General features: G+C 44.5%; 1 protein-coding gene across 1 annotated transcript in view; it reads left to right on the top strand.

Moving 5' to 3' along the window:
* LOC144762435 (dynein axonemal heavy chain 5-like) overlaps nt 1-27,338 on the top strand; it is a 1,437,549-nt gene that overhangs the window by 1,104,654 nt on the left and 305,557 nt on the right. Inside the window, exons 85-89 of the mRNA XM_078647616.1 lie at nt 3,211-3,470; nt 5,310-5,402; nt 11,195-11,307; nt 20,617-20,742; nt 21,258-21,366. Coding sequence (XP_078503742.1) covers nt 3,211-3,470; nt 5,310-5,402; nt 11,195-11,307; nt 20,617-20,742; nt 21,258-21,366 — 701 coding nt within the window. The remainder of the gene's footprint in view (nt 1-3,210; nt 3,471-5,309; nt 5,403-11,194; nt 11,308-20,616; nt 20,743-21,257; nt 21,367-27,338) is intronic.

Raw genomic sequence — 27,338 nt, forward strand, 5'->3', positions numbered from 1 at the left:
AACAATAATCATAGTCAGTTTATCATAATTCAAACATAAGAATCACAGTATTATGCGGTAAAAAGGACTCGAATTGTCTCTAAACACGATTGCATTGAAAGGGACATATATGTCCTGTTACCCAAAGGTATGGCAATCTTGGAGTAAGATGTCACCATTTACCATCAGTCCGGATCACTCTCCACCAAACTGTATCGCAAACCTGCTGAGAGAAACTCTCTGTTGGAATACCAGAGTCATCACCCACAGCCCTTCGCGACAACCTGCCCTTCGGGCAATTTCTAAGAATCCGCAGGAATTGTTCTAGTAAAGAACATTACTATCTGGAATCAGAAGATCTCTCTTCCCGGTTGGCACACCGGGGCTACCCAAGACATTTGGTAAAAAAAGCTCGCAAACGTGCGTGGTTCTATCCCAGGGAAGAACTTCTTTCACCTAAAGACAGAATCAGCCAACAAGAAAACCGCATTGTTTGTGTTACCACTTTCAACACGAAAAGCAATAGGATCAAACGAATTATAAATCACCACTGGCACTTGGTATCTGATGAAATTCAACAACCAGAGACACCGCTACATGCTTTCAAAAAAGCCAAGAGCATTAAGGACTATGTGGTATGCTCCTTTCTACCCATAGCTAACCAACCCACCATTAGCTGTTTATGCGACCTGCCACCTGTTACCGGTCATTTCAGGTGTGGACAATGCAAAGCATGCGAGTCCACTATCCAAACAAAGGAATTCGAACATCACCATCTAACAATCAAGCTCAAGACTTTCAGTAATTGTAACTCAAATAACATCATATATGCCATTGTCTGCCCTTGTCACAAAATCTACATAGGGCAAACTCAACAAAAAGTCAAAGCCAGGATTTTACAGCATATGAGCAGGATCCGATGTGAGGTACCGGGAGCACCCCTTGTGGACCACTTTAAGTCCAAATCCCATCCTCCACACAGCCTGAAATGGGTGGTAATTGAGAAGGCGACGCTCGGCCCACGTGGCAGAGATATCTCAGTCATTCTGAATACCCGGGAACTGAAGTGGATGTACTTCTTTGACTCAATGAATACCGGCCTGAATGAACATGACAGTTCCTTCTCACAGTTAGCTCTTTTACCCTGAAGTCAGTCTCCATCATGATAATGGGCTTGCTGTTTCAATCACCTACCCACATGAGTCTTGACAACCCATTCGCAGTGTTTTCATGAGATCATCAGACCAATGGCCTTACCCTCATGTTCGAGAGGTACGCTATTTTTATGACATCTTTCAGTTTATCTGTATGTGTACACGCCAAGCCATGCCTATGTTTATCCAATGTGCCTTATCCTCATGTCTGAGAGGTACGCAATATTATGTGTACTCGTCTAGCAATTCTATGCCTATGTTTATCCAATGTGCCCTACCCTCATGTTTGAGAGGTACGCAACTTTTTCAGCCATGTCTCATAACAATGTGTATTATGAAAGTTTGACCTCCAGTTCCACCATTGTCATTTAGGTCGACAGGCATCCTAATTTCAATTTAAATTTCACTGTATTAAATTTATTGAGGTGCCGATGTACACTGTATCGATATGATCACCTAGGTTTTGTAACCCACATAGGCATCACTGAATTCGGCAAATGATACTGGATTCCATTCCCTATAGTCTTTCTACGAGCTCTATCCGCACCGACACCACGTGACACGATTGCCACGGTGATTTTACTAACCCGGAAACCAGGCTACCGCCGTTTTCCGTGCACGGAGCCATCCGATTCACTCGGCAATAGTAAGTAGTTTCACCTAACTATAGTATTTTCATCTCTACCCAAACACCGCTCTGGTGGTCACCTCCCCAATTAATTTCATTCTTCTCATCAGACCCGAACGGCGGAGTAATCCCCCATGTTCCCGACGCTTTATTGAACCCGGTCCGGCACCAGACCAGTCTGTCCCGATTTATCGGTAAGCCTTACTGAACTGGGTACTCCCTACTGCCTAACTATATGGGATGTCCCGGCTCTAATGATTCCTTCATTGTTGGTTTTTAGATGCGGGCTGGCCAGTAATGACGTCCAACATTAATTATACTAATGAGCAAACCGATGACTCTCACTTACAGGTATGCTCGCCTGTCCCCCCCTTTTTACTGTCGCAATAAATTGTAAGTAATCATGCAATTTTAGGTCGTAATAAGTACGTTATTCTCGCAGACACTTCCTTGATGATTATAGATCTTCATAGAACTTCGTCCATCAAGTTCCAACATTAATTCATCCCAGGTACCTTATTTAGAACCCTTTGCCTTTATTCAGTGTCACCACCCCACGTACTGGTCTTCAGACCCTCACGCTCGAGCGGTTCACTATATGTAGTTGATTTACTCCAAGATTGCCATACCTTTGGGTAACAGGACATATATGTCCCTTTCAATGCAATCGTCTTTAGAGACAATTCAAGTCCTTTTTACCGCATAATACTGTGATTCTTATGTTTGAATTATGATAAACTGACTATGATTATTGTGTATAGCTACACTATCCTACCCACCTTTGTGATTACTAATGAGGCAGGAATTATACCCCTCCAGTAACCATAGTTTTTTATACTTACGCATATTAGGTTGCCTACCCCGCACCCCTTGGTCCTGATGAAGACCCCGCAGCAAGGACACAAACACTCCCTGCATTGATAAGAGGGTCGAAACGTCGACAACTGTTCCTTTTGTGTCAGCTTCACGCCACGATTATCTAGATTAATTGCAGTCTGTGATGCATGTCTGTTTCAATGATGTTTGCCATTAAATTGTTGGCTGCTTTGGCTATATAAATAATTGCCAACTTTGTTTTGAATGTTTGATTTTACTGTCACACATTCCTATCACTTCCTCATCCTCACTATAATCGCATCCTCCCCTCCTTCCCGGGGCACTGTACAACCTTAAATAATTTAATTCTTGACTGTGTATATTCATTATATTTGATCCCTTAGTGATTATAAACTTTGTGGATTTAAAGGCTGGTTTTTGATGAATTCTTTAAATCAGATCTATTATTGTTTTATTGTTCGTTGTTCTCACTGGGACCCCTTCCTCCTAGTACTAATCATTTAAAGGGAGGTTTCAATCTTCACTTATAAATCAGAAAATGTATCTTACTTGATCAATCATAGACATTCATATTTCACTGACTAATGGGTGTTTGTCTTTCTTTGTCCACAGATGCCACCCCACAGTCTGTCACACCAGCCAAAAAATTCACACATTCAGACAGCAGCCCCACTAGAGATTCAAATAAGGGAGGAATCACCATTGCTGGTGCTCGCTACAGCTCTGAAGATGCTGCTACACTAGTGACATTTGTTGTTGCTGTGATTGAGTACACCAGGCTTTGTGGACCTTTGAGGGACTGTCTGAAGAAGCTGGATGAGCTGGAAAAGGAGAAAGAGGAATGTAGCAAAGAAGAAGAGAAAGTGACAAATGTATGTGCCTACTGAAAGTGTTAAATCCTTCTTCTAGGCAGACAGATACTTCTTTTGACTGAATCACAGACACAGAAAGCATGCTCCATACTTTATTAGTCTTACTCCTTAGGGCTCATGACTTTAATACTCTGTTGCCAGCAGGTAAAGACGTTTTTGGGTATGTGGTGAGCACAGCCACAATTGGCCACGTTTTTTATGCATGATGAAGATCTCACCTATGTACACTTCAAAAATGTATGCCTGAGGGGTAGGGGCAGATGTTTTAGAGGCAATACGAAATCTTTTGTATTATGATGATGATGATGATGCACACAAGCTTTACCATAAACCCCTTTCATAGAAACTTGCAAAATAAACTAATGTGTATTATTTTACTGCCTAATTAAGATTTGTTAAAAATGTAATACAGATATTCCTAAAGGGCTTTATCATGCCACAGTTTCTTTTGGAGGTAACCAAAGTATTGAATTTTTAAAACAGAAATTAGTAGTTATGAAAGTGTTCACAACTTTACTCAAAGACAACAAATTGAGCATTTTCCAAACTTATAATATAATATTCAATATAGTGGGGGACAAAACAGAGAAACTCCCCGCCACCTTTCTTCTACCTCCTTTGTCCTTAATTAGAGTATCTTATGGCTAGTCTAGTTTTTTGGGCAAATTAATTTCAGGGCATGTGGACACACTTAACAGTTAAAAAAAAATCATATGTTTGTATTAAGTCAGCGTGAACCATTTTAGATTTAGCAGTATCAAAACAAAGTTAAACTATGTGCTATGTGTGTCTGGATATATCATGGGTGATAAGTTGAGCTTTACAAATCCTGATAGCATAACATTCTAGTGCCAACATTTTGAAAGCTGAATTTTCTAAGTTCTTAGGGCCTGATTTAGATAGAGTGAATGACGTTACAACGCGGGTCAGTACAAAGCATGCAGTTATATCACGGTCGTTACAACGACTGCGATGTTACCCCGCTAAGCCATTACAACGCAAGTCTTTAAATCGACTTGCGCTAGATGGCGTGCTAACATTAGAAAAGTGTCATTTAGTATTCCAACTCCAGTCCACTTAACCGTAGGGAAGGTGTTGGGATAGTAAACCACACTATTTGTAATGGTAGCACGCCATCTAGCGCAAGTCGATGTAAAGACTTGCGTTGTAATTGCGTAGCGTGGTTACATCGCGGCCGTTGTAACGACCGCGATGTAACAGCATCGTGGTGTACTGACAGCGATGTTAAGGATGTTTCCCATTTAGATCGTAGTGGATGGGATACTCTATTACAGCAGAGACAGGTATCCCCTCCGCCTGAATATAAATCCCATTATATCCTTCGGGATTTATATTTCGGCGGATGGGATATCCGTCACCGTATGATGGAGTAACCTATCCGTCATGATCTAAATGAAGCCCAATGTCTAAAAGGAATAACAATGTGTTGTATCTTACCAGACCTAGCCGAGTTGTCTTTTAAGTATTCCTTTATTAACTTCTTGTTGCAGGATAGTAATTATGTACAAATGTCCATTAGTCTGGTGTACCTTATTCTCCAGCCCCACCAGGAGCAGCCTGCATGCTGCTCAGCCCATCTTACAACTGTCACACCACATCCACCCAGGCACCCAAGCATTCCAAGTATCACCGTCACCCCAACATTCCACTCTCAACACTCACACTGGCTGAGCAGCTAGGAGATAAGTAACCAGAGATAGATATAACATACGCAGGATATATCACAACGGCTAAAAATGTTTGCCATAAATGTTGTATATGATGGATTTTCTGTGATTGTTCATGGGTATACAAACTTATGTTCGAGTGTGCTTCCAGGTGATTGAGAACATAGAAGAGGAGACACCAGTACCAACATTCCAAGAAGAAAGGATACTAAATGCTGAGGATTTGCCAACTCTGGAGGCAGAGGTAAGAAAATGCTCAGTGTTGGTTGTTTATGCCACTGCTTTTACCACAATTACGTTCCTTGGTGTTCATTCCCAAAAAGCCTGAGGACCATCAAATAGATCTTAATGGTGAAAGACCTCATTTGCATCTGACATGGATGAAGTTGTCTGTAAATTTCTTGCCCCACAGACTTAGTGCATAATGCCTTCACACTTGTTAATTTGTATATAATTTTTCAGTTTGACTGTAAATGAAATCATTCTTAACATTCTTTATTTCGACTTCTTTTCAGCCCATCCCTAAATGTAATGAAAGAGGCATCTCAAAAGTGCTGTGAACAAAAGGACACTGGTTGTTCACATGTTTTCTGCATGAGTAGAGATCTTGGAAGCATAAAAACATAATTGATGCAAATAATGATGTCCAGACTCCACTAGAGTGCAGTTTCACTTTGCTAATCTACACCTGTCCCATGCCCCACATACGTTATTCATAGACCCCAGCTTAACATTTGCTCCCACTCACCTGTTATACTGCACTGCCGATCCCAAACCTTTTTATGTCTCGCCTACATATAGGTTTTATGTAATGCTCCGAATTTGGCATGCTGCCATTTTGGAATCGTAAACAAGTGAAACACTAAACAGCGACCGCATCATGCTGTTTGTGCATGCATACATGATCAGGCATGTATTGTGTTGCAGTATTTATATCGCACTTACTAAACCTTTGTGGAGTGCCTAAGCACTTGCCTAGACGAGTAGCATGCTACAATGTGTAAGGTGTGTGACTGGAACAATGCTATCTTAGATTTGATCCTGTGTGGGAAGCCTTTTCATGTTGTGTGTGATGACCAATGAAGGTGCAGTTATGTTATGGGATGCAGTGCATAGCAAGATGTTGGATGATGAAGGTTGAGAGACAAATGTGCAGCTCTATGGTTTTCAGTATGCTGGCAGCTTAGAACAGACCTGCAGGTCCCTTATTTGGTATTTCATATGATATAGTCTGCTTATCCGGTTACTGAATAGCTGTGGTCCTGAGCTGGCATGATCGGAGAGAGAGAGAAGTTCAGAGATCTGTTGAGATGGGCACTTTTATTACCATATCCATATATGAATGTCTTTGTGAGATATAAAGAAGCTGTCGAATTGTATGAATATTTGGGACCTGCAGTCCTTAGAATTGTCCTGCAATGTGTGACAGATCTCTTCACTTATGGCTGTTTTTGGCTGTACAGTGCCTGTGATGTACACTACTAAGAGTGAAGTTTTCTTAGTAACCCTCAAGACCCGAATAACTGAAATTACGTTTCATTGGATTTTTATTTATTTAGGAATTTATAGAGCGCATGACTCACCCCATAAGGGTATCTCCGCGCTAGGACTCAATGACACTCCATCAGACAGATCAGAAGAGAAGAGTTTTCAGTTGTCTTCTGAATAATAGGAGGTCAGGACACTGTCGCAGGTGGATAGGTAAACTATTCCAAATCCGGGGCCAAGATAGAAAAAGGCTTTGTCTCCTTGTCGTGATTTGCTAATACGAGGAACATTGATCAGAGCCTTATCTCCAGAACGGAGCGATCTACTGGGAACATAGTTTACAAATTTCTCATTCAAGTAGCAAGGCACTAGTTTGTAGACCGCTTTAAAGGCCATACAACAGATTTTAAAATGGATCATTTTACGTATAGGCAGCCAAGGAAATTTCTTGAGCAGAGGCAGAGAGGCTGTTCTGTGTGGGACATCAGCCACGAGGCGAGTAGCAGTATTTTGGACTGCCTGCAGTCTATTGATGTCTTTTTCAGTTGCTGATATAAGGAGCGCATTGCAATAGTCTAGGTGACTAAGAACTAGTGCCTGTTTTAAGGTTTTCCTAACGGACAAGGGTAAAAAAGGGAATACTCTTCTGAGCATCCTAAGAACATGAAAGCAGGCTCCGACGGTCGTGGAGACATGATCTCTCAAAGTACGTTTTTGGTCAAGGCGAACTCCAAGATTTTTCACCACTGATTTAGGAGAGGGGGTAGGGCCCTGTTCCACTGGCCACCAAGTGGGTGACCAAATCAAAGTAGCCTCTCCAAAAAGCATTATCTCTGATTTGGTGTCATTCAGCTGGAGATAGTTGTCTTTCATCCACTGTGCTATAGATATCATACCGTTGCCAAAGATGATTTGGCAGTTAGGGTTAGATTTGTCTAGTGGCAAGAGTAGCTGGGTATCATCCGCATGAGATATGGGGTTGAATCTCAGTGTTCACAAAAGTCTTGCTAGGGGAGCCACAAACATTGAACAAAGTGGGGCTCAGGCATGAGCCCTGGGGCACTCCCTTGGTAACCATAGAAGTTTTGGAATGAAAAGGACCTAAGTTAACGGTCTGCATTCTGTCCGTGAGAAAGTTGGTAAGCCATTCCAGGGCAAGCCCAGTTACACCAATATCACTCAGTCTTCTGATCAAGATTTGATGTGATATGGTGTCAAATGCTGCTGAAAGGTCAAGCAGCACCAACAGTACCGCCTGACCCCTATCCAGCAGCATTCCGATAGTATCTGTAACTGCCACTAGAGATGACTCCGTACTATAGCAAGGACGAAAGCCGGAATGAGAGGGATCTAAACTGTTAGTGGTTTCAATGTAATTAGAAAGATGTGTGTTAATGTGTTTTTCAAGAATTTTAGTGTGAAGAGGAAGCAAAGAGATCGGGCGGTAGTTTGTTATGTCTTCTGAGGGAATTTTTGGGTTCTTTTTAATAGGCAGAATCTGTGCAGCTTTCCAGCTGTTTAGCCAAAGTTGATGTTATTTTAGCCGGAATTAAATCAAGCGGAGATATGGATTTGGCGTTTTTAAGGTGCATTTCTGTCTCTTCGATCGTAAGCAAAGGGAAATTGTCAAGAGAGTTGTTTGCTAAAGGGGTTGGTTCAAGCACCATATATGCTATAGAATGGAGATTGCCAGTCAAGATATTTTATAAATTGTGTCAATTTTCTCAATTAAATGACTAGCAATGCTGTCGCACTGTGTTTAAGAAGGTAAAAAGGACGTGGTGTAGGCTGCGGGGCTAGTAAAAGATTTTAGGGTTTGGTAGAGACATTTCTGAGAGCTCCCGGCCTGTATGAGAGTAGCTGCTATATGTGTTTTCCTTGCATTTTTTAGGTTACGATGATACAGCTTGAGAGCCTCTCTATATTTTTCTTTGTCAGTAGAGCGTTGAGATCGACGCCAAAGGTGCTCTAATATTTTACACAGGCCTTTCTCCAGTCACAGGGGTGCCAAATACCAAGGTGCCTGGTGACGTTTAGCGGTAGAAGAGCATTTTTTTAGAGGGGCTAAACTATCTAGAGTAGCCAATAAGTTAGAATTGAAAGATGACCTGCATCACTAGAGTATCAGTGAAGAATATATTCTTTACACACATATCTCTCAGAAGAAATATCATTTTCCCCTTGGAGCATAATATATTGCTTTAGATTTTGATCAGTGCATGTACACCATTCTGCTGGTCCACCATAGTGACATTGCTTATGTTTAACAATCGGCAAAAAGCACTGGTAAAGCAAACATGTCTGCGTTGGCAACAAAAATGAGAGACCTATTGCCTTTGCTAATGCTTGTTTTAATTCAGCTTACTTTCCATTTTGGATATAATGTGGTCACATGTTAGATTTAATCACTCCTCTCCCAATCATTTAATTGTTCCATGGTGAAGATCCTGTTGTTTGATACTGCCATTGTATCTCTGTGTGGTTCTCTCTGAGTACCTGAATCATATAAAGGTAATTTGTCCTCCTGTTTATTCTATAACGGTATTTTTCTCAGTCTCTGAAATATTGTATCCTAACATTTTCTATGGCTTCCTTTATTGTGGGAGTCAAGGGACTGAGGGACGCAAGTGCAAGGGAGGGTTTTGTTTTCCTTCAATCTCCCTCAAGGTTCTTTAAAGAGCGGTCACATGGACAAGTACTGTACTTGACGTACAATAAAGCTACCTCCTGCCACTGCAGTCCTCAAATGAAGAAACATAATAGGGCCTATTCAGAAATACATTTTGGAGTAGATAAAATAGTACACGTGCTTTATGTGTTTTTGTATACCTTTGTGAGTCGGACCAAAAACATTTAAAAGGGGAATATTTACATAGAGTAAGTACAAATAGAAAGGACTATGCACTCTTGGCGCTTTTACTAATAGGACATTGGATGTTTCAAGACCGATTCACAGAGACATGTAAGAGTACGTAAAAAAGTACACTGGTAGTATTACTTCTTAAATTCACAAGTGCTTTTGTGAATTGACCCATTTATATCTTACTCCCGTCATGTGAGGACGCACACCTGCTGAAAAACGTAAAGAGCTCCATTGAGGCTAAAAGCAGGAATTGAATTGAAGCAAATATAAAACAAAGTATATAACATTACCTTCTGCCAGACACACTTAGCAATCACACACTCACAATAGAGACACTAAACACTAGGCTCACACTCATAACAGATATTTTCACTCACATGGTAAATACACACTCAAAGCAGATACGTTTTTCCCAAGCACTGTTTCATAATTGGTACAGTACCACAACAGGCACAGTTTCACCATGAGGCACTTACTCAAAACAGCCACAGACAAAGAAGTTACAATCACAGCAGCAATAATTATTGCAGGCCATACTATCATGGCAGACACATGCTCACACGATACTCAAGCTGATTGTACAAACATTATCAGAAAATGTGCTCTCACAGCAGAGACTCTCACAACAAACATCCACAACAGCAATACACTCATATTGCCACAATTTCACAGTAGCCAGTACACTGAACTGTTAGTTTTGATATAACGTTTGACAGATTTTCACATGGATAGACCTTTTCATTGGGGTGCGGTAGAGCCCCAAGAAGTGGTGAATGGGTCTTAGAGGGTTTGACCCCCAGGAACAGGAGATGCAAAGTTGCAACACTTTGTACCAGTGTAGTGTAAACTGTAACGCTATTAAACACAATTAGAGAAACACATTTTTGCAACATCTTTTCTTTTCTTAAAATTATATTTTTTTAGGGTGCAAGTTACCACATATGGATTTTTCGATGTAATTAAAATAACAGTAAACGGATAGGAGTAAAGTGCTTACAGGTTAGTTTTGCCTATTCAGAGATTATATTTTGTCAAGCATTTAAATGATAGGCAGCAAAGGGGCAGGGTGAATAATACAACATAAAGACATACATATAGGTACATTGACATCAAAAGGCATCATAATAAATCGGCAGGCTGGAAACCTGTTATTAGAAAACAGAGGTAGACATTCCACTTGTAGTGTCATCAGTGCTTTCTACCATCATCAGGACAAACAATAGGTTTGTTCCCACAATGAAAGGAATAACATATAAGTAATCATATTGCTATGAAACAGATTCAATTCAACATCTCAGTAGCTACCGATAAGAATTCATAAATGTACATATATATGTTTAAATGGTGCTTTTTATGTTTGTACATATACATTTCAAAGCTCCCTTTTCTTTTTCAAAACAACCAATTAGCAGGCACAGTAAGATAATACCTGAATTATGTTCCTTTAATCGGGTATCAAGGATCTAAAACAATAAGGGGGATTTAATTTGTATACCTTATGTGAGAAGCCGGTTGCTATGGTGTATTTTGAAATGCAAATATTTCGTTGGTGTGGGGTATTTTGGTGCTTGTATTGGTTGGAGGAGTCAGTCGCTAAGGTGAAGTCCTAGTGATATTCTGTGAGGGAGTTAAACAACGTTGGACTGGATTTGGAATAACTCAAAATGTGGTGGTTGTTATTGCAGGTTCAGCAGCTGCAGGCAGAGTATGATGTGGCTGTCGTTCGAAAGCACCACCTTCAAGAGGAGCTCTACTCCCACCAAGAGCGGCTTCAAGCAGCTCTGGATGTGTTGAAAAGGTTTGCTCCACTTACACTAGGCTGAGTGCCAACTCTCCATTTAAAAAACAAAGCACAATGTTTTAATATGCAAGATGACTTACTGATCGTGGGAGGGACAGGTGTGGGCTGCAGTTGATTGTGAAAATTAACAGGCAGTCACAAAGGTTGGTTATGATTATAAAATAACAGGGAGAGACTTTTTTGCTTGTTAACAGCGCTTTCTGGCATCCCTGCAGTCCTTAAGGACCCAAGAGGCCTCCCAATTGGGCTTCTGCTGGTGGTTCCAACCTTGGCACCAATTAAGCACTCTGCATTGTATCAGGGCTCCTGACTGTCGTTTGTCCCAGTACCCTCACCAGCACTACAACCCACCCCAGAACATGATCCACCAATGCTGATGTCCTCACCATCTACTCTGCACAATGACATCTAACCCATAATGCTGTTTGATGCTGAGGCGTCACCTCCCTGACCTCAACCAATGCCGCATGCTCCCTTATCTGAGCCGCAGCCTCTTTACCCCCTTCTGATTTAGACACAGTGCTTTTATCTTCTGGAAGGGTTCATGTCCTTTATGACTTGTTTGGCACAGACTCAGATATTTAGTACAATGATGCTGGGGATGACCTTGCCCAGGCTTACCTAGAGGATAACTTGTACGAGGACCCCCAGAATGCCAGTGGTCTGGATACTTCCCCAAACACTAGACTCGTTTCTCCCCAGGACCTGCCATGAAAGACAGCTCCTCCTTTTCTATGAATTTTTGGAGGGCACCAGAGGTTCTTGACCTTCAACTTTTCACACACTAAGTTAAAAACAATGTACTGACAGAGGTGTTGCAGCCTGGGCAGTCGAGTTCTGAACCTCTACTCTCATTCAATGCAGCTCTTACTGATACAATGTTATGTACCTGGGCCAAACCTTGCTCAGGCCTACCTGTGCATCACCAGATTGCTAGACACCATCGCCCTGGTCCGGTTTACCTAGCTCTCCTTTTCCAGCACTGCACTCTTGATAGCCTTCTGGTGCAGGCTTCGGCCAGTAGGGTAAACCCAAACTCATTCCCCACTATTCCCGCGATAGGGAATGGAAGAGGATAGAGTCTTTTGGTAAGCAGTTTCTTTCCTCTGTGAGTTTAGTCCTGCACTCAGTACATGCCTGCTGCTCATAAACCACCACTCTCATGCCTTGTGGGACTCCATGGCCCAAGTATTGCCCATGGCCCCAGTGTAGCCCGAGACATAATTTCTTAAGACACTCAAGATGGTTGTGATTTGGCCAAGTTCACCATCTGCTACAGTCTGGATACTACTGACTCACTGAGCAGGGCTATTTTTCATTCATAGGCATGCCTGGATGTGGTCCACTGGCTTTTCAGGAGATGTTCAGGTTAGAGGCCACAGGATCTCTCTGGGCCTTTCTGCTCCTCTGTGTCAGCTGAACCATTAGTTTTTCCCCCGCCTTGGCTATAGTAGGGGCTTTCAGTACTGCCAACATCCCCAGCAGGTGCAACAATCTCCCCATCTTTTTCATTGCTGCAATACCCCCTGCAGAGTGCAACAGGATAGCATTCAACCCAGCTCTCTGCTACCCCTCCCAAGGTCTTTAGCGTGTCCTTGCCAGCTCACAGCCACTCAGTCGGAGGGATGAACCGACACTGTCTCTCAGGGTGGTAAGTGATCACTTCAGACAGGTGGGTTCTGCAAATTGTTCAGCTGAGTTACGCTTTACCATTTCTCAAGACACAACCGCTCCTTCCAGCATTCCCTGACCAGCTGACAGAGGACCATCTGCCACTCTTGTAGCATAAAGTACAGGCTCTTTGGCTAAAGAAATCATACAGAGGGGGTCGATGTGAGAAATTTGTTGTTTCTCATTTACTTCCTGGTGTTAAAAAAAGGATTGGGCCTCCGCCTCATTTTAAATCTTCGTCCTCCAGTGCCAGTCTGTGAAAAGACAAGTTCAAGATACTCATCCTGGCCCAGGTCTTGTCTACTGTCTACCCTGGAGACTGGGTGGTAGCACTAGAGCTACAGGACGCTTATTTCCACATTGCCATCCTGTGGGCCGCCAGGCATTAACCGGGATCCACAGTATGCCACAAGCATTTTCATTTTGCTGTATTTCCTTTTGGCCTTACTGTGACAGAGCTCCTGACATCCTTGGAGTTCACTATCAGTGTTCCAAAGGCACGCCTGACTCTTTCTGTGATGCCCCCCTTCATTGGAGCCATTCTGAACACAGTGCAGTTTCACACCTATCCCTCTTGTCAGAGAGTCCAGGACATTTGAGCTATGATCCCTATGTTTCAACCTCTGTCCTGGATCTCAATGAGGATGACTCTGAGATTGATGGCCTCCTGCATCTTGCTGACCAAGCACGCCAGATGGCTAATGCGGGCTCTGCAGTGGGATCTAGCGTCCCAGTGGGCACAGCACCAAGGGGATCTTTCCAATCTGCTCAAGATTTCAGAGGAGACTGCAAAAAGATCGTTAGTGGTGGCTGAGGGACCACAATTGGATCATCGGCAGACCCCTCTCCTTACCTTACCTGGAGTTCGCAGTGGGGACCAATGCATCACTTCTGGTTTGGGAAGGCCATCTGGGAGAGAAAATCAGAGACTCCTGGTCTCTGTCAGAGGCCTGGCTCCCTATCAACCATTTGCAACTGCTAGCTATCAACTTGGCATTGAAAACCTTCCTGCCCACAATCAAAACAAAGTTGTTGCAGGTGCTTAAGGAGAACACCACAGCCATGTGGTACTGCCACAAGCCAAGGGATTTTTTTCTGGTGACACACCACCTAGCGGGTTCTCTGAATTCCAGTCCAGATTAACTAAGCCATCGATGCCTTGCTGATCACAATGGCGGTTGCATACAGAAGAGGGGCAGGGTCTTTTTCACGAGTGGGAAGAACCCTGGTTCAATCCTTTTGCTGCTGCTGAGAGCACAGTGTCAGCAGTTTTGCATGTTGGAGTTTCGAAAGCATCTGTCACTGGGAAACATGTTTCATGTAAGGTGGAACTTGAGATTTCTGTACGCCTTTCTGTCAATTCCACTCCTGCCCTGAATTGTGAAGAAAATTAGGACCGACCTGGCCCGAGACATCTTAGCAGTTCCAAATTAGGTACAGAGAGTATGGTTTCTCAAACTGCTATATATGAGCAGCTGTCCTCCGATCAGGCTCCCTCTTCAGGACGACCTTCACCCACAGCTGCAGGGTGGGGTTTTGCACCAGAACCTGTGCATCCTATGCCTCCATGCTTGGAAATTGAGCAGCGGGTGGCTTTGACCTTCCTCCCGATGTGGTTGATATCATCTTGGCAGCCAGGCATAACTGAACCAAATCTGTATTTGCCTGCTGTTGTGGTAAGTTTGTAGCCTTGTACAGCGCTAAACAGATCGACCAACTCCATGCCAAATTGTCTGAAGTTCTATTTGTATTGTTCATAGCCCAGCAAGGTCTTGCTTTGGGCACTATTAAAGGGTACCTGCTCTCTCGGCCTTTTTACAGTTGCCAGGCCAGCCCTCTTTAAGTCACCTCTTGTGATACGTATCCTTAAATGGTTACAATATATGTTTCCCCTTCTCTATTTATTATGCCCCGATGGGATTTAAATTTGGTCCGCACTTTCCTAATGTGTGTGCCCCTTGAGCCTTTATACTGTTGTTATCTTTGGTGCCTTACCATCAAGACGATCTTTCTTGTCCCCATTATGTTAGAGAGCCAAGTGAAAAAGTTACAGGCCCTGTCTGTCAACCCGCTTTATATCACTTATTTCCCAGACCAGCTGGTTATGCAGACTCAAGTCTCCTTCCTTCCGAATATTGTGCATCCCTTTCATGTCAGTCAGAACAACAGTCCTCTGGCATTGTGACTGAATCCGAAAAGGGCTCTCAGCTTCTCTGTTGATCTTACCAGAGAACACCAGGTAGATGATCAGCTCTTTATGGTATTCACTGGAGCAAAGAAAGGCAAGGCAGTGCAGAAGAGGACCATCTCTTGCTGGAGCTTGCTTTATATTAAGATCAACTGTCCATATGGCAAAAATGCTGCGCCCCTGGAGGCTTGCAGGCTCATTCTAGCAGAGCCAAATGTGGTGCCTGTCCTAGACATCTGCTAGGCCAGTCCTGGACATCTGCCACATGGTTGTCTCTTCATACGGTCACAAAGCACTACTGTCTGGACTGTCAGGTCTGTCGACATGAGCATTTGCCCATTGTGTCCTGCAGGGCTTTTTGGTTTGAGCTTGTTCTCAGACCCACCAGCTGGAAGGTACGGCGTTGGTAGCTATTAAAAAGTTGAGGAATCTGTGATTAGAAGTCTCTAGCAGAAGAACAAGGACTTACCTTTGGTAATGCTCTTTCTGATAGAGACTCAATCTAACTGCAGATTCCTCACCGAACCTCCTGCCTCCTCGCTCTGTGAACTGGGCTCTTTCATTAGTAAGATTCCACTTTAGTGATCTGGACACAGTGCAGTTGATCAGATATGAGCTCGGTGTCTTTGGGTGCGGACTAGTCAGAAACCAAGTAATGTTAGCGCGCATGGGAGGTGCCTAAATAGGCATGTCATACCCGGCGTGGAACAATGTTGATGCAGAGCCATTGGCACCACCTGCCTGTATGCAAGAGTACTGCTAAAGATTTTCCAGATCCATTCTGATGTCTGGGGAAATATTAAAAAGGTGAGGAATATGTGGTTAGATAGAGTCTCTACTTCAAAGAACATCACCGAAGATAAGTGACTCGTTTGTCAATTACATTTTGATTTCTGGATGTTGGTACAATAACAACCTCAAAAATTAGGCAAGAGGAACTGGGCTGAAACCCACACTTGAGTAGAAAGAGAAACCTCTTGGGCTGTGCTTTAATATGAACAACTCTGAATATTAGTAGATTAGAGCTGTTAAATGGAGCACCAATGTTCAGTTCATAACGTTGAGATGGTACTATTGAACCAAATCAAACTGCCCGGTACCTAGCTAGCTTACTAACTGGACTACAAATATGTACTCAATGTACAGATGCTGGAAAAAACATGTAAGTATGTCAGACAATGTAAAGTATAAATTAAGTGACCTACAACAGCTTTTAGCGGAGCAGGGGATCAAATGCAAGCTACTAGCCACTGTCCAAATATATTTTAATGGACAATGGGTTTATATGCTGGTTCCCCGTTTTATCATTTAAAACCGAGTATGGCTAAGTGAGCCACCTAATCCAAACTAAACATCAAAATCCCAAAACCATGAAAAAGCAATCCCTGGACCTCTGGATCTCCTTGAATGAACACCTGCAGCACCTACACATTCTGGGGCTCTATTGCAGCACTGTTGCTCTCTGCATTACTGCACATGCTTAAATGTCACCTAAATATCACGACAAGTGCACTGTTCATTTATTGGGTCTTTCAGAGAAAGGTCTGGCTGTTAAGTATTCTAAATGTTGGTTTAGGTGCTCTGGACTGTATTACCTAGCACATAATATCAGTAAAAAGGGTCTCGAGCCCAACAGACTCCTGTTGATGCTATTATTAATGTGCACGCTCCCAAAACTAGGGAACATTTAGTCTCATTTCTTGGTTTGCTGGAATTCTGTGCTAAAATTGTGGAAGGCTGTGTGGAAAAGATTGAGCCTTGTGGATGCTGCTGAAAAAATGCAGGGTTTATTTGGAGTAATGAACATGAGAAAAACATTGAAGTTGGACATTTCTAAAACTCCTTGTTTAGAAGCACGTATTTATGCAAAGGAATGTGTCTTGGTACTATATGCAAGTAATTGTGATTTGGGATCAGTGCTAATGCAGCACGACAAGCACAAGGGTTGATTTGTGGCTTATTCTTCTCACACACATTGACACCCTTTGAAAAGAATTACTCAGTCATAGAATACAGAATATTGTTTTGCAGAACGGCAGTAAGAAAATATAAGATATTTGTGTGAGGGATCAAATGTATTCTGTCAATAGATCATAAGCCAGTAGTTAATTTATTTGTGTAGGCGGAGGAAAAACAATTCTGCACATTTAGTGCGACTTGCTGCTAAACTACAATTCTTTCTATATGATCTTTACTCTGTTCAAGAGAAAGGAAATGTACTTGCAGATCTTATAGTTAGACTGCCTAGAGAAGGTAATACATGTGATTGCGATGATCTAGCTAAATAAGTTGTATTTTTGGTGTTGCATGTTTATTTGGATACATTTGATGTTATGAGTTAGGAGGAATGGTCTACTGGATGTATAACAGACAGCACACTCAATAATGTGATCAGATTCAAAACCAGTGAACGGCCAGAAGAGTACAGTGTGTCAGGTGAGCTGAAATGATAAATAGTTCAGTCTTAAGGGGAGACAAGAGTGTTCCACCTCAGAGTATTAAGCGCAACATAGTTCAGCTAGCTCATTAAGTTCATGTTCGTGTGTCGAGATCGAAAATACTTATTGGGCTATGTTATTGGTGGCCTAAAATCTCTGATGTTGTTGACAGCTGGGTAAGAGAATGCAGACATTGCTTGTCCAGGGTTAAAACAGCCAAGGCTTGTTATACGGATGCTTTTCCAATTGAGTTACCTAATGGTCCATGGAGGAAATTAGGCATTGACATCATTGTCCCTTTCTCTGTCTTACCAGGCGTTTGGCTTTTGGTACGGTTCAATATAGTTTATTTTTCCAAATATCTGAAATTTCATATATCAAAAAGAGTCACTGGGTAATGTTTTATCTGTTTTTTAATTACGTGTTTTGCAGGGAAGGTATAACGAAGATTATTATTTTCGACAGTAGCACTCAATTCGCCAGTAACAAATTTAAAGAGTTACTAAATAAATCTGGTATAAAACAAAAGAAAGCAGCTTTGGCCCACCCTGAAAACAATGATCAGACCCATGCCCAAACCACGTATTCAACAAAGCAGATGCAGCCATCACACCCCAACTATGGAAGGTCATCAACATCTCCTTCGAAACAGCGACATTCCCGGAAAGCTGGAAGCACGCCGAAATCAACACCCTCCTCAAGAAGCCCAGGGCGGACCCCAAGGACCTCAAGAACTTCCGGCCAATCTCCCTGCTCCCGTTCCCGGCCAAGGTCATTGAGAAAGTCGTCAACAGGCAACAACATCTTGGACCTGTCCCAGTCCGGATTCAGACGAAACCACAGCACCGAGACAACCCTCATCGCCAACACAGACGACATCCTCCTGGACCTGTCAGCCACCTTCGACATGGTCTGCCATCGCACTCTAAAGAAGGCCCTTGACTGGACCATGTCCTTCCTTTCCGGCAGAACCCAGAGCGTCCGCCTCCCACCCGTCCGATCAGAAGCCACCAACGTCATCTGCGGCATCCCCCAGGGCTCATCCCTCAGCCCGACGCTGTTCAACATCTACATGGTCCCCCTCGCACATGTGGCCCGCCATCACAACCTCATCATCATCTCCTACGCCGACGACACCCAGCTCATCCTCTCCCTCACCAAGGACCCACACACTGCCAACACCAACCTCTAAGAGGGAATGAAGGCCGTCGCCAACTAGATGAGGAGCAATCGTCTGAAGCTGAACTCGGACAAGACGGAGGTACTCATCCTCTGACCTACCCCCTCAGCCTGGGACGACTCCTGGTGGCCGACCACACTGGGAACAGCACCAACACCCACTGACCATGCACGAAACCTAGGATTCATCCTCAACTCCTCCCTCTACATGGCTAAGCAGGTCAACGCCGTCTCCTCCTACTGCTACAACACCCTCCGCATGCTCCGCAGGATCAACAAGTGGATCCCGACCGAAACAAGAAGAACGGTGACACAGGCCCTCATCAGCAGCAGACTGGATTACGGCAACGCACTTTATGCAGGAATCCCAGCCAAACACCTACGACGACCACAACTCATCCAAAACGCCTCCGCCCGACTGATCGTCAACGTCCCACGCCGCAGCCACATCACCCCCTACCTGAGAGAACTACACTGGCTCCCCGTCGACAAGGGAATCACCTTCAAGCTCCTCACCCACGCACACAAAGCACTCTACAACGCCGTACCAGCCTACCTTAACAGCAGACTCAGCTTCTACATCTCCACCCGCCAGCTCCGCTCCGCCAGCCTCGCCCTCGCTGCTGTTCCCCACATCCAACGCACGACCTCCGGCGGCAGATCCTTCTCCTACCTCGCCGCCAAGACCTGGAACACCCTTCCTACCCACATACAGCAGACCCAAGACCTACTCGCCTTCAGAAGACTCCTCAAGACCTGGCTCTTCGAGCAGTAGCAGCAGCACCCCCCTCCCCTCAGCGCCTTGAGACCCTCATGGGTAAGTAGCGCACTCTACAAGTACTCTGGTTGATTGATTAAATTTAGAGGTTCAACAGGAATATCAAGGAATCGAGGCAATTGGCACTGAAAGGTGCTACTCTTTCGACTTACAGAGTGACTCTCAAAACATTAGCAAGGAAATTATCTCTTTGAATTTTTAAGAGGAGGTGTTCCAGGTGAGAAGTTATTTCTGTAGTGGTTAAGAAATGTTGGGAAGGAGTTCGAGATTGATTACTTTGTTATGAAGCCGAGACTTTTCAGAAATGCAAGGACGGGATGAAATCATGTATAAAGAAGAGAAATGGAAGGAAAACTTTAAATTCCATTAAAGGTGTACAACATGTAAAAGTTAAAAAAGCTAGAGCTGTACTGTCGAAATTAATGCACTAAATCATAGAAATAGAGGGCTGATTTAATTCACTTTACACACTGCACGTGCATAATAGGTCCTCAGCACTGAGCCAACGCTGCTCTTCATGATATGGCCCACGGTGATGTACATACGTGCAGTGTGTATAGTTAACTTGATACCTGATTACAGGAACCAGAATGTGATGGGAGAAGGTCAATGAGAGTTGTAATCAGTGCAGGGCTTGACAACATATGCTCGTTTTTTACATTGTATAATTATATCTAACAAATATTCAGGCCCTGTGCCGAGGTCATTGACCACTGCTACCACATAACATACGGAACATTGGGACGCTTCAGCCAATCAGGGATCACAGTTACTCTCAATATGCAGATGGGAGCTTGGCTTAGACCTACACCTTTCTGTGACTCTAATAGGAAGTATCTGGAACTCAGCATGGAAGTCCCTGTAGAGCAGTTATCTGGGCATCCGCTAAAGGCGAAAGAGATAGCAGGTTATCAGGGACTGATCCTGAGATGGGAGTAATAATGGTGGCATCATCTGTGTGTACATCTGGAGGGTGAATTATTTCTGGCAGTTTATTTTACTAGAATTTGATAGTAATGCCAGGCTGTAAATAATTTGCTTTTGTTTTGAAGCTTACACCTCCAGGAACAAGAATGGAAAGAGAAAGTGGAACAAAGCAGTTTATCTGAGCTCCTGACCAATTGTGTCATTGCTGCGGCCTTCCTCACTTACTGCACCCCACTTAGTATCGATGGAAGGTAACATTCAGTTTAAGGCCCAAGATAATACTTATCTTTTAAACAATGCATAAACTGTATTCCTACTCTGTCATTAAACATAGTACCTGTTATTTGAACAGCTTATTCTTTCTTAGATTTTACAAAATCTGATTTACAAATTAGCAGCCCATTCAGACAGTGGGTAACCCAAGACTCACCAGTGGTGAAACAAGATGTCATAATAATGCCTCAAAATATTTTGACTAAATTGTAATGCATGAGAGTTTTGTGTGCGGAAAGGACCACTGTTTTCTTCTAGAGAAACTCTAAGTGGGGTTGGCTTAGAGAGAAACCACCTTGACCAGCAGGTCCAATAAGGATAACAGAGGTATTGTTCTTGAATGTGGTCTAAAGACCATCTTGTAATTCCTTCAATATATTTCCCAGATAGCTGAACACTCAGAATATGCAGTTTTGTGATTTTAAATAGAGCTCTGATGTATGCGGTGCAGTGGAGTCAGCTCTTCTTATAACCTCTTTACTTGCTTTTCCAGAAAGCGTGTTACTGCATTTCTCTTCAGCGCCGCTGAAAGCTGTGGACTGACCATTCCACCAAGAATGCTCCTCAGAGATATTCCTCTCATGCAGTTTCTGCACAGCCCGGTAGGTAGAAGATGAGACAAGCTATGCCAGTTTCTTACCACTGACTCTTTTTGGTGTAGGACATGGCAGGTGCACCATGGTTAAAGAGTACGTGTTTCTCCAATTTTGTTATTATGGATTAGGTATTTAGCAGGATTACGTCATTTCTGTCTAGATGTTTTCAGGCATTGTTTCTTCATCCATTTCTTCTTATTTCTCACTCCATCACCCACAGAGTGTGTAGTACTTTTCATGGAGCCCTAGGTTATCCGGTGTCTACACGGTTGCCTTGACCTCTCTCATCTGGTTTTATGCTGATGATGACACGCATATCATACTGAGGCTGTATGGAATTCTTTGGTCTGCTCAATCCAACTTTAACAGCTATATGGCTGTGTCGCTTACTCAATTGAATGAAGGTCAAGCAAAACTGAACTTTGATAAAGTAGAGGTTTTGGAAGTGGGAGGATCGCTGACATGGTGTGGCGACTGATGTAACCAGACCATTCTGCTTGCTGCAGCCTTAGTACTGAATGTAGGATTTCTGTTTAACCAGTTCCTGACTCTAGTTCTCAGGTTAATTGTATCTCATTGCTTTGACTATTTTACTTGTAATCGAGTAAATAGGTATTACATTAATACCCTTCTCCTGCCAGTTTACCATTATCCAGGAAGTTATGATTCCCTCTGCTACTGCAACTAATGCTATCTTGGCCTTTGTGCATACCTCATCAATTACCACTGAGCTGTGCAAAAAGTATCTGCTTGCTTGCTATTTGGACTGCATCATCAGACATTTATTTCTGGCCATCCAAAGAAGCTTCATTGGCTTCTTATAGGCAAGTCCTCTACTTTCAGAAGCCTTTTTTTATGCACAAAGGTGTCAGTGGTCCTACAAACACTTTTTAGGTCTCGCCTATTATATCCCGCAGGGATAAATAGGCGAGATTATATTAAGGGGAAAAGAAAAGTCTACCTAGCCTGCGGATCGCGTACAGTTCATGTGATCTATGCACGTGCACAGAGCCAGCCACTTCACACACCACCATTTGTCTGTGCCTCGGCATCAGACTTCAAAGGCTGCCGCTCCCCCGCCCCCTGCGTGCACATCGCACTCCACCATTTGTCTAAGCCTTGGCATCAGACTTCAAAGGAATGCGCTCCCGCTCCCCTGCCCCCCCCCCCACCACAGCAATGCCGAGAGCTTGTTTTTTTTTGCATCCATTTCGCAGGGAAGCCGTGTTCTGCTCGGCGTTCTCTGCACCTTTCTCGTTTTTTTTTCTGGACAAAAGTGAAAGCCTACCGTGCTTGTTTACAGTAGCCTTGCTCCTCAAATGCTGTTGCTGTGTTGCCATCGCTCTAGGGACACTCAGCTTGAAAACACTCGACTTGCTAGCTGCAATGCTACATCCGCTATGCTTTGCCTCTAGACACGTTGATCCCTCGCAGACTGTGCTGACTCAGCCCCTCCTGATTCTGAAACTGACCAACGCAGTCACCACGCAGTCTCTTCTCTCTGTCTTATGATGTCTGCCCTGCCACCATTTACTTCGGACCCTCACCCTCACACCTCCTCACCCTCACACACCCTCACTCACCCTCACACCCTCACCCTCACAACTCTCACACACCCACGCCCCTTCACCCTCACATGCCCTCACCCTCACCCTCACACCCCCTCACCCTCACCCCCTCACCCACCTCCTCACCCTCACACCCCCTCACTCTCACACCCCATCACCCTCACACCCCCGCACTCTCACACCCCATCACCCTCACACACCCTCATCCTCACCCCCACACACCCTCACCCTCACACCCCCTCACCCTCACACCCCCTCACCATCACCCACCTCCTCACCCTCACACCCCCTCACTCTCACACCCCATCACCCTCACACCCCCTCACTCTCACACCCCATCACACTCACAACCCCTCATCCTCACCCTCACGCACCCTCACCCTCACACACCCTCACCCTCACTCACCCTCTCACCCTCACACACCATCTCACCCTCACACACCCTCTCACCCTCACACACCCTCTCACCCTCACACACCCTCTCACCCTCACATCCCCTCACCCTCACATCCCCTCACCCTCCCTTACACCCTCACCCTCACACACCCTCACCCTCACCCTCACACCCCCTCACCCTCACTCACCCTCTCACCCACCCTCACCCACCTTCTCACCCTCACCCACCCTCTCACCCTCACACACCCTCTCACCCTCACACACCTTTCACCCTCTCACACTCACCCTCACACACCCTCTCACCCACCCTCACACCCCCTCACCCTCACATCCCCTCAACCTCACAACCCCTCACCCTCCCTCACCCTCACACACCTCCTCACCCTCACACCCCCTCACCCCCTCACAACCCCACACACCACTTCACCCTCACTCTCCCTCACCCTCACACCCCTCACCCTCACTCTCCCTCTCACCCACCCTCACCTACCCTCTCACCCTCACCCACCCTCAAACACCCTTTCACCCTCACACATCCTCTCACCCTCACACACCCTCTCACCGACCCTCACCCTTGCACCCCCTCACACCCCCTCACCCTCACACACCCTCACACACACCCTCACCCTCACACCCCTCACCCTCACACCACCTCACCCTCACCCCCTCACACTCTCACACACCTTCACACCCCCACACCCCCTCATGCATCTCCTCACACCCCCTCACTCTCACACCCCCTCACTCTCACACCCCCTCACCCTTACACCGCTCACCCTCACACACCCTCACCATCACACCCCATCACCCTCACACACCCTCACACACCTCATCCTCACACCCCATTACCCTCACACCCCTTCATCCTCACCCTCACACACCCTCACCCTCACACTCCCTCACCCTCACTCACCCTCTCACCCTCACACACCCTCTAACCCTCACACACCCTCTCTCACCCCCTCACCCCTCTCTCACCCCCTCACCCTCACACACCCTCTCACCCTCTCTCACCCTCACACCCCCTCACCCTCACATCCCCTCACCCTCCCTCACACCCTCACCCTCACACCCCTCACCATCACACCCCCTCACCTTCACTCACCCTCTCACCCTCACCCACCCTCTCACCTTCACACACCCTTACACCCACACACACCCTCACCCTCACACACCCTCTCACTCACCCTCACCCTCACCCACCCTCACCCCCCTCACCCTCACACCCTCACACCCCCACACACCCTCACCCTCACAGACCCTCACCCTCACCCCCCCTCACCCTCACACCCTCACACACCTCCTCACCCTCATGCACCCTCACTGTCACACCCCATCACCCTCACACCCCCTCACTCTCACACCCGATCACCCTCACACCCCCTCATCCTCTCAATCACACACCCTCACCCTCACGCACCCTCACCCTCACTCATCCTCACACACCCTCTCACCCTCACACACCCTCTCACCCCCTCGCACCCTCACACCCCCTCACCCTCCCTCACACCCTCACCCTCACACCAACCTCACCCTCACACCCCTTCACCCCTTCACCCTCACACCCCCTCACCCTCACTAACCCTCTCACCCACCTTCACCCTCACCCACTCTCTCACCCTCACACACCCTTTCACCCTCACACACCCTATCACCCACCCTCACCCCCCTCACCCTCACACCCCTCACCCTCACACACCCTCACCCCCTCACACACACCCTCACCCTCACACCCCCTCACCCTCACACCCCCACACCTTCACACCCCCTCACCCTCACACCCCTCACCCTCTTACCCACCTTCACCCACCCTCTCACCCTCACGCACCCTCACCCACCCTTACCCATCCTCACCCACCCTCACCCCCCTCACCCTCACACACCCTCACACCCTCACACACACCCTCACCCTCACACCCCCTGACACCCCCTCACACCGTCTCACCCACATCCCCCCACCCCCTTACCCTCACACACCCTCACACACACCCTCACCCTCACACACCCTCACACACCCTCACCCTCACACACCCTCACCCTCACACACCCTCACCCTCACACACCCTCACCCTCTCACCCTTACACACCCTCACCCTCACACACCCTCACACCCCCTAACCCTCACACCCCCTCACCCTCACTCACCCACCCTCACACACCCTCACAAACACTCACACACACTCACACACACTCACACTTCCTCACCAGCACAGCATAACAAAACATAGCATATCACAACAAAACGAAGCATAGGATAGCAAAACAAAACAAAGCGTAACAAAACAAAACATAGCATAGCAAAACACAACAAAACATAGCAGAACAAAACATAGCATAACATAACAAAACATAGCATAACATAACATAAAACAAAGCATAGCATAACAAAACATAGCATAGCAAAACATAGCAAAACACAACAAAACCTAGCAAAACAAAACATATTATACATAACAAAACAAAGCTTACCATAGCATAACAAAACATAGTATAACAAAGCATAGCATAGCATAACAAAACATAGCATAACAAAATATAGCATAGCAAAACAAAGCATAGCAAAACAAAGCATAGCATAATAAAACACAACAAAACATAGCATAGCATAACAAAACATAGCATAGCATTACAAAACAAATCATAGGATAGCAAAACTAAACATAGCATAACATAACAAAAAAAGCATAGGATAGCAAAACATAGCATAGCATAGCAAAACATAACAACACATAGCATAACAAAACATAGCAAAACACAGCAAAACATAGCATAGCTTAAAAAACACAACAAAACATAGCATAGCAAAACAAAACATATAATAGCATAGCAAAACATAGCATACCAAACAAAATATAGCATAGCATAACAAAACAGCATAGCATAACAAAGCATAGCATAGCAAAACATAGCATAGCATAACAAAACATAGCATATCATAACAAAACACAGCATAGTATAACATAACAAATCAAAGCATAGGATAGCAAAACATAGCATAGCATAACAAAACAAAACATAGGATAGCAAAACAAAACATAGCATATCATACAGCATCACTCCGCACCAATACAGCATCACTCAGGGGCACCACAACATCACTATGTGCTACCACAGCATCACTGAACGCCACAGCATCACTCGTTTCCCATCACATCACTCAGCGCCACCACAGCATCAATCTGTGCAACCATTCAACAACACATGGTTCAAATATGTTCTTTCAATGTTTCAAGCTTTATTACAAATGTAACAAAAAGATGTTAATATTTCACTTCTGTTCTTGTTTTGCATGTTCCTCAAAGATTGCTCATATCTTCTACAACCAGTTGTCTCATCGTTCCTAAGAATGATAAATGTTATCAGGGTGCCTGTTCTTTTTCTTTTCAGGCAATAAAATGCTGTAAATCATTGGAATTTTAACACTGTACTGTCACCAATCATTTGAGTTTCAATGACAACTGAAAACTTGGTTGTTTACTAGATTGCTCACATTTTTTTCTACTCATGACATATGTTTTTCCACAATGCCAAACAGCCTAATGAGTATTTGTGCATGTTAAAAATGTTCAAATAATAACATAAACAACAATATTAAATATAATATCAGAAACAAATACTCAGATTTTTAGCACATCTATGGTCGCCATAGAACCACATTAGAGAGAAGAAGATAGCCATGTAACCTTTTCAAAGCTCTTATTTTAAAAGTCTGGATGACCATTAGAATTGAAACAAGAGTTGCAACAAAAGTCAATTTGGGAAGTATTTTGGGAAATCTCAAACACGTAGGAAGAAAAACCACAGTTCCATATATATCATCCTTCAACTTTCCTCTCCTTATTCTCCTTATTGTATTGGATTGTTCACAGAGCGGACAAGCCACAGCAGTAAGCTTTACCTTATTTGTGCATTAGCAAACTTAATTCATTTTATATCCATTACTGGAAAAATAGAAAGATGTAGCACACATTTTCGTACATGCTCTCCACCTATAGCAAATAAACAGTTAACTCT

The sequence above is a fragment of the Lissotriton helveticus genome, chromosome 6 (genome assembly GCF_964261635.1).
Source record: "Lissotriton helveticus chromosome 6, aLisHel1.1, whole genome shotgun sequence".
In the NCBI taxonomy this organism is placed as follows: domain Eukaryota; kingdom Metazoa; phylum Chordata; class Amphibia; order Caudata; family Salamandridae; genus Lissotriton; species Lissotriton helveticus.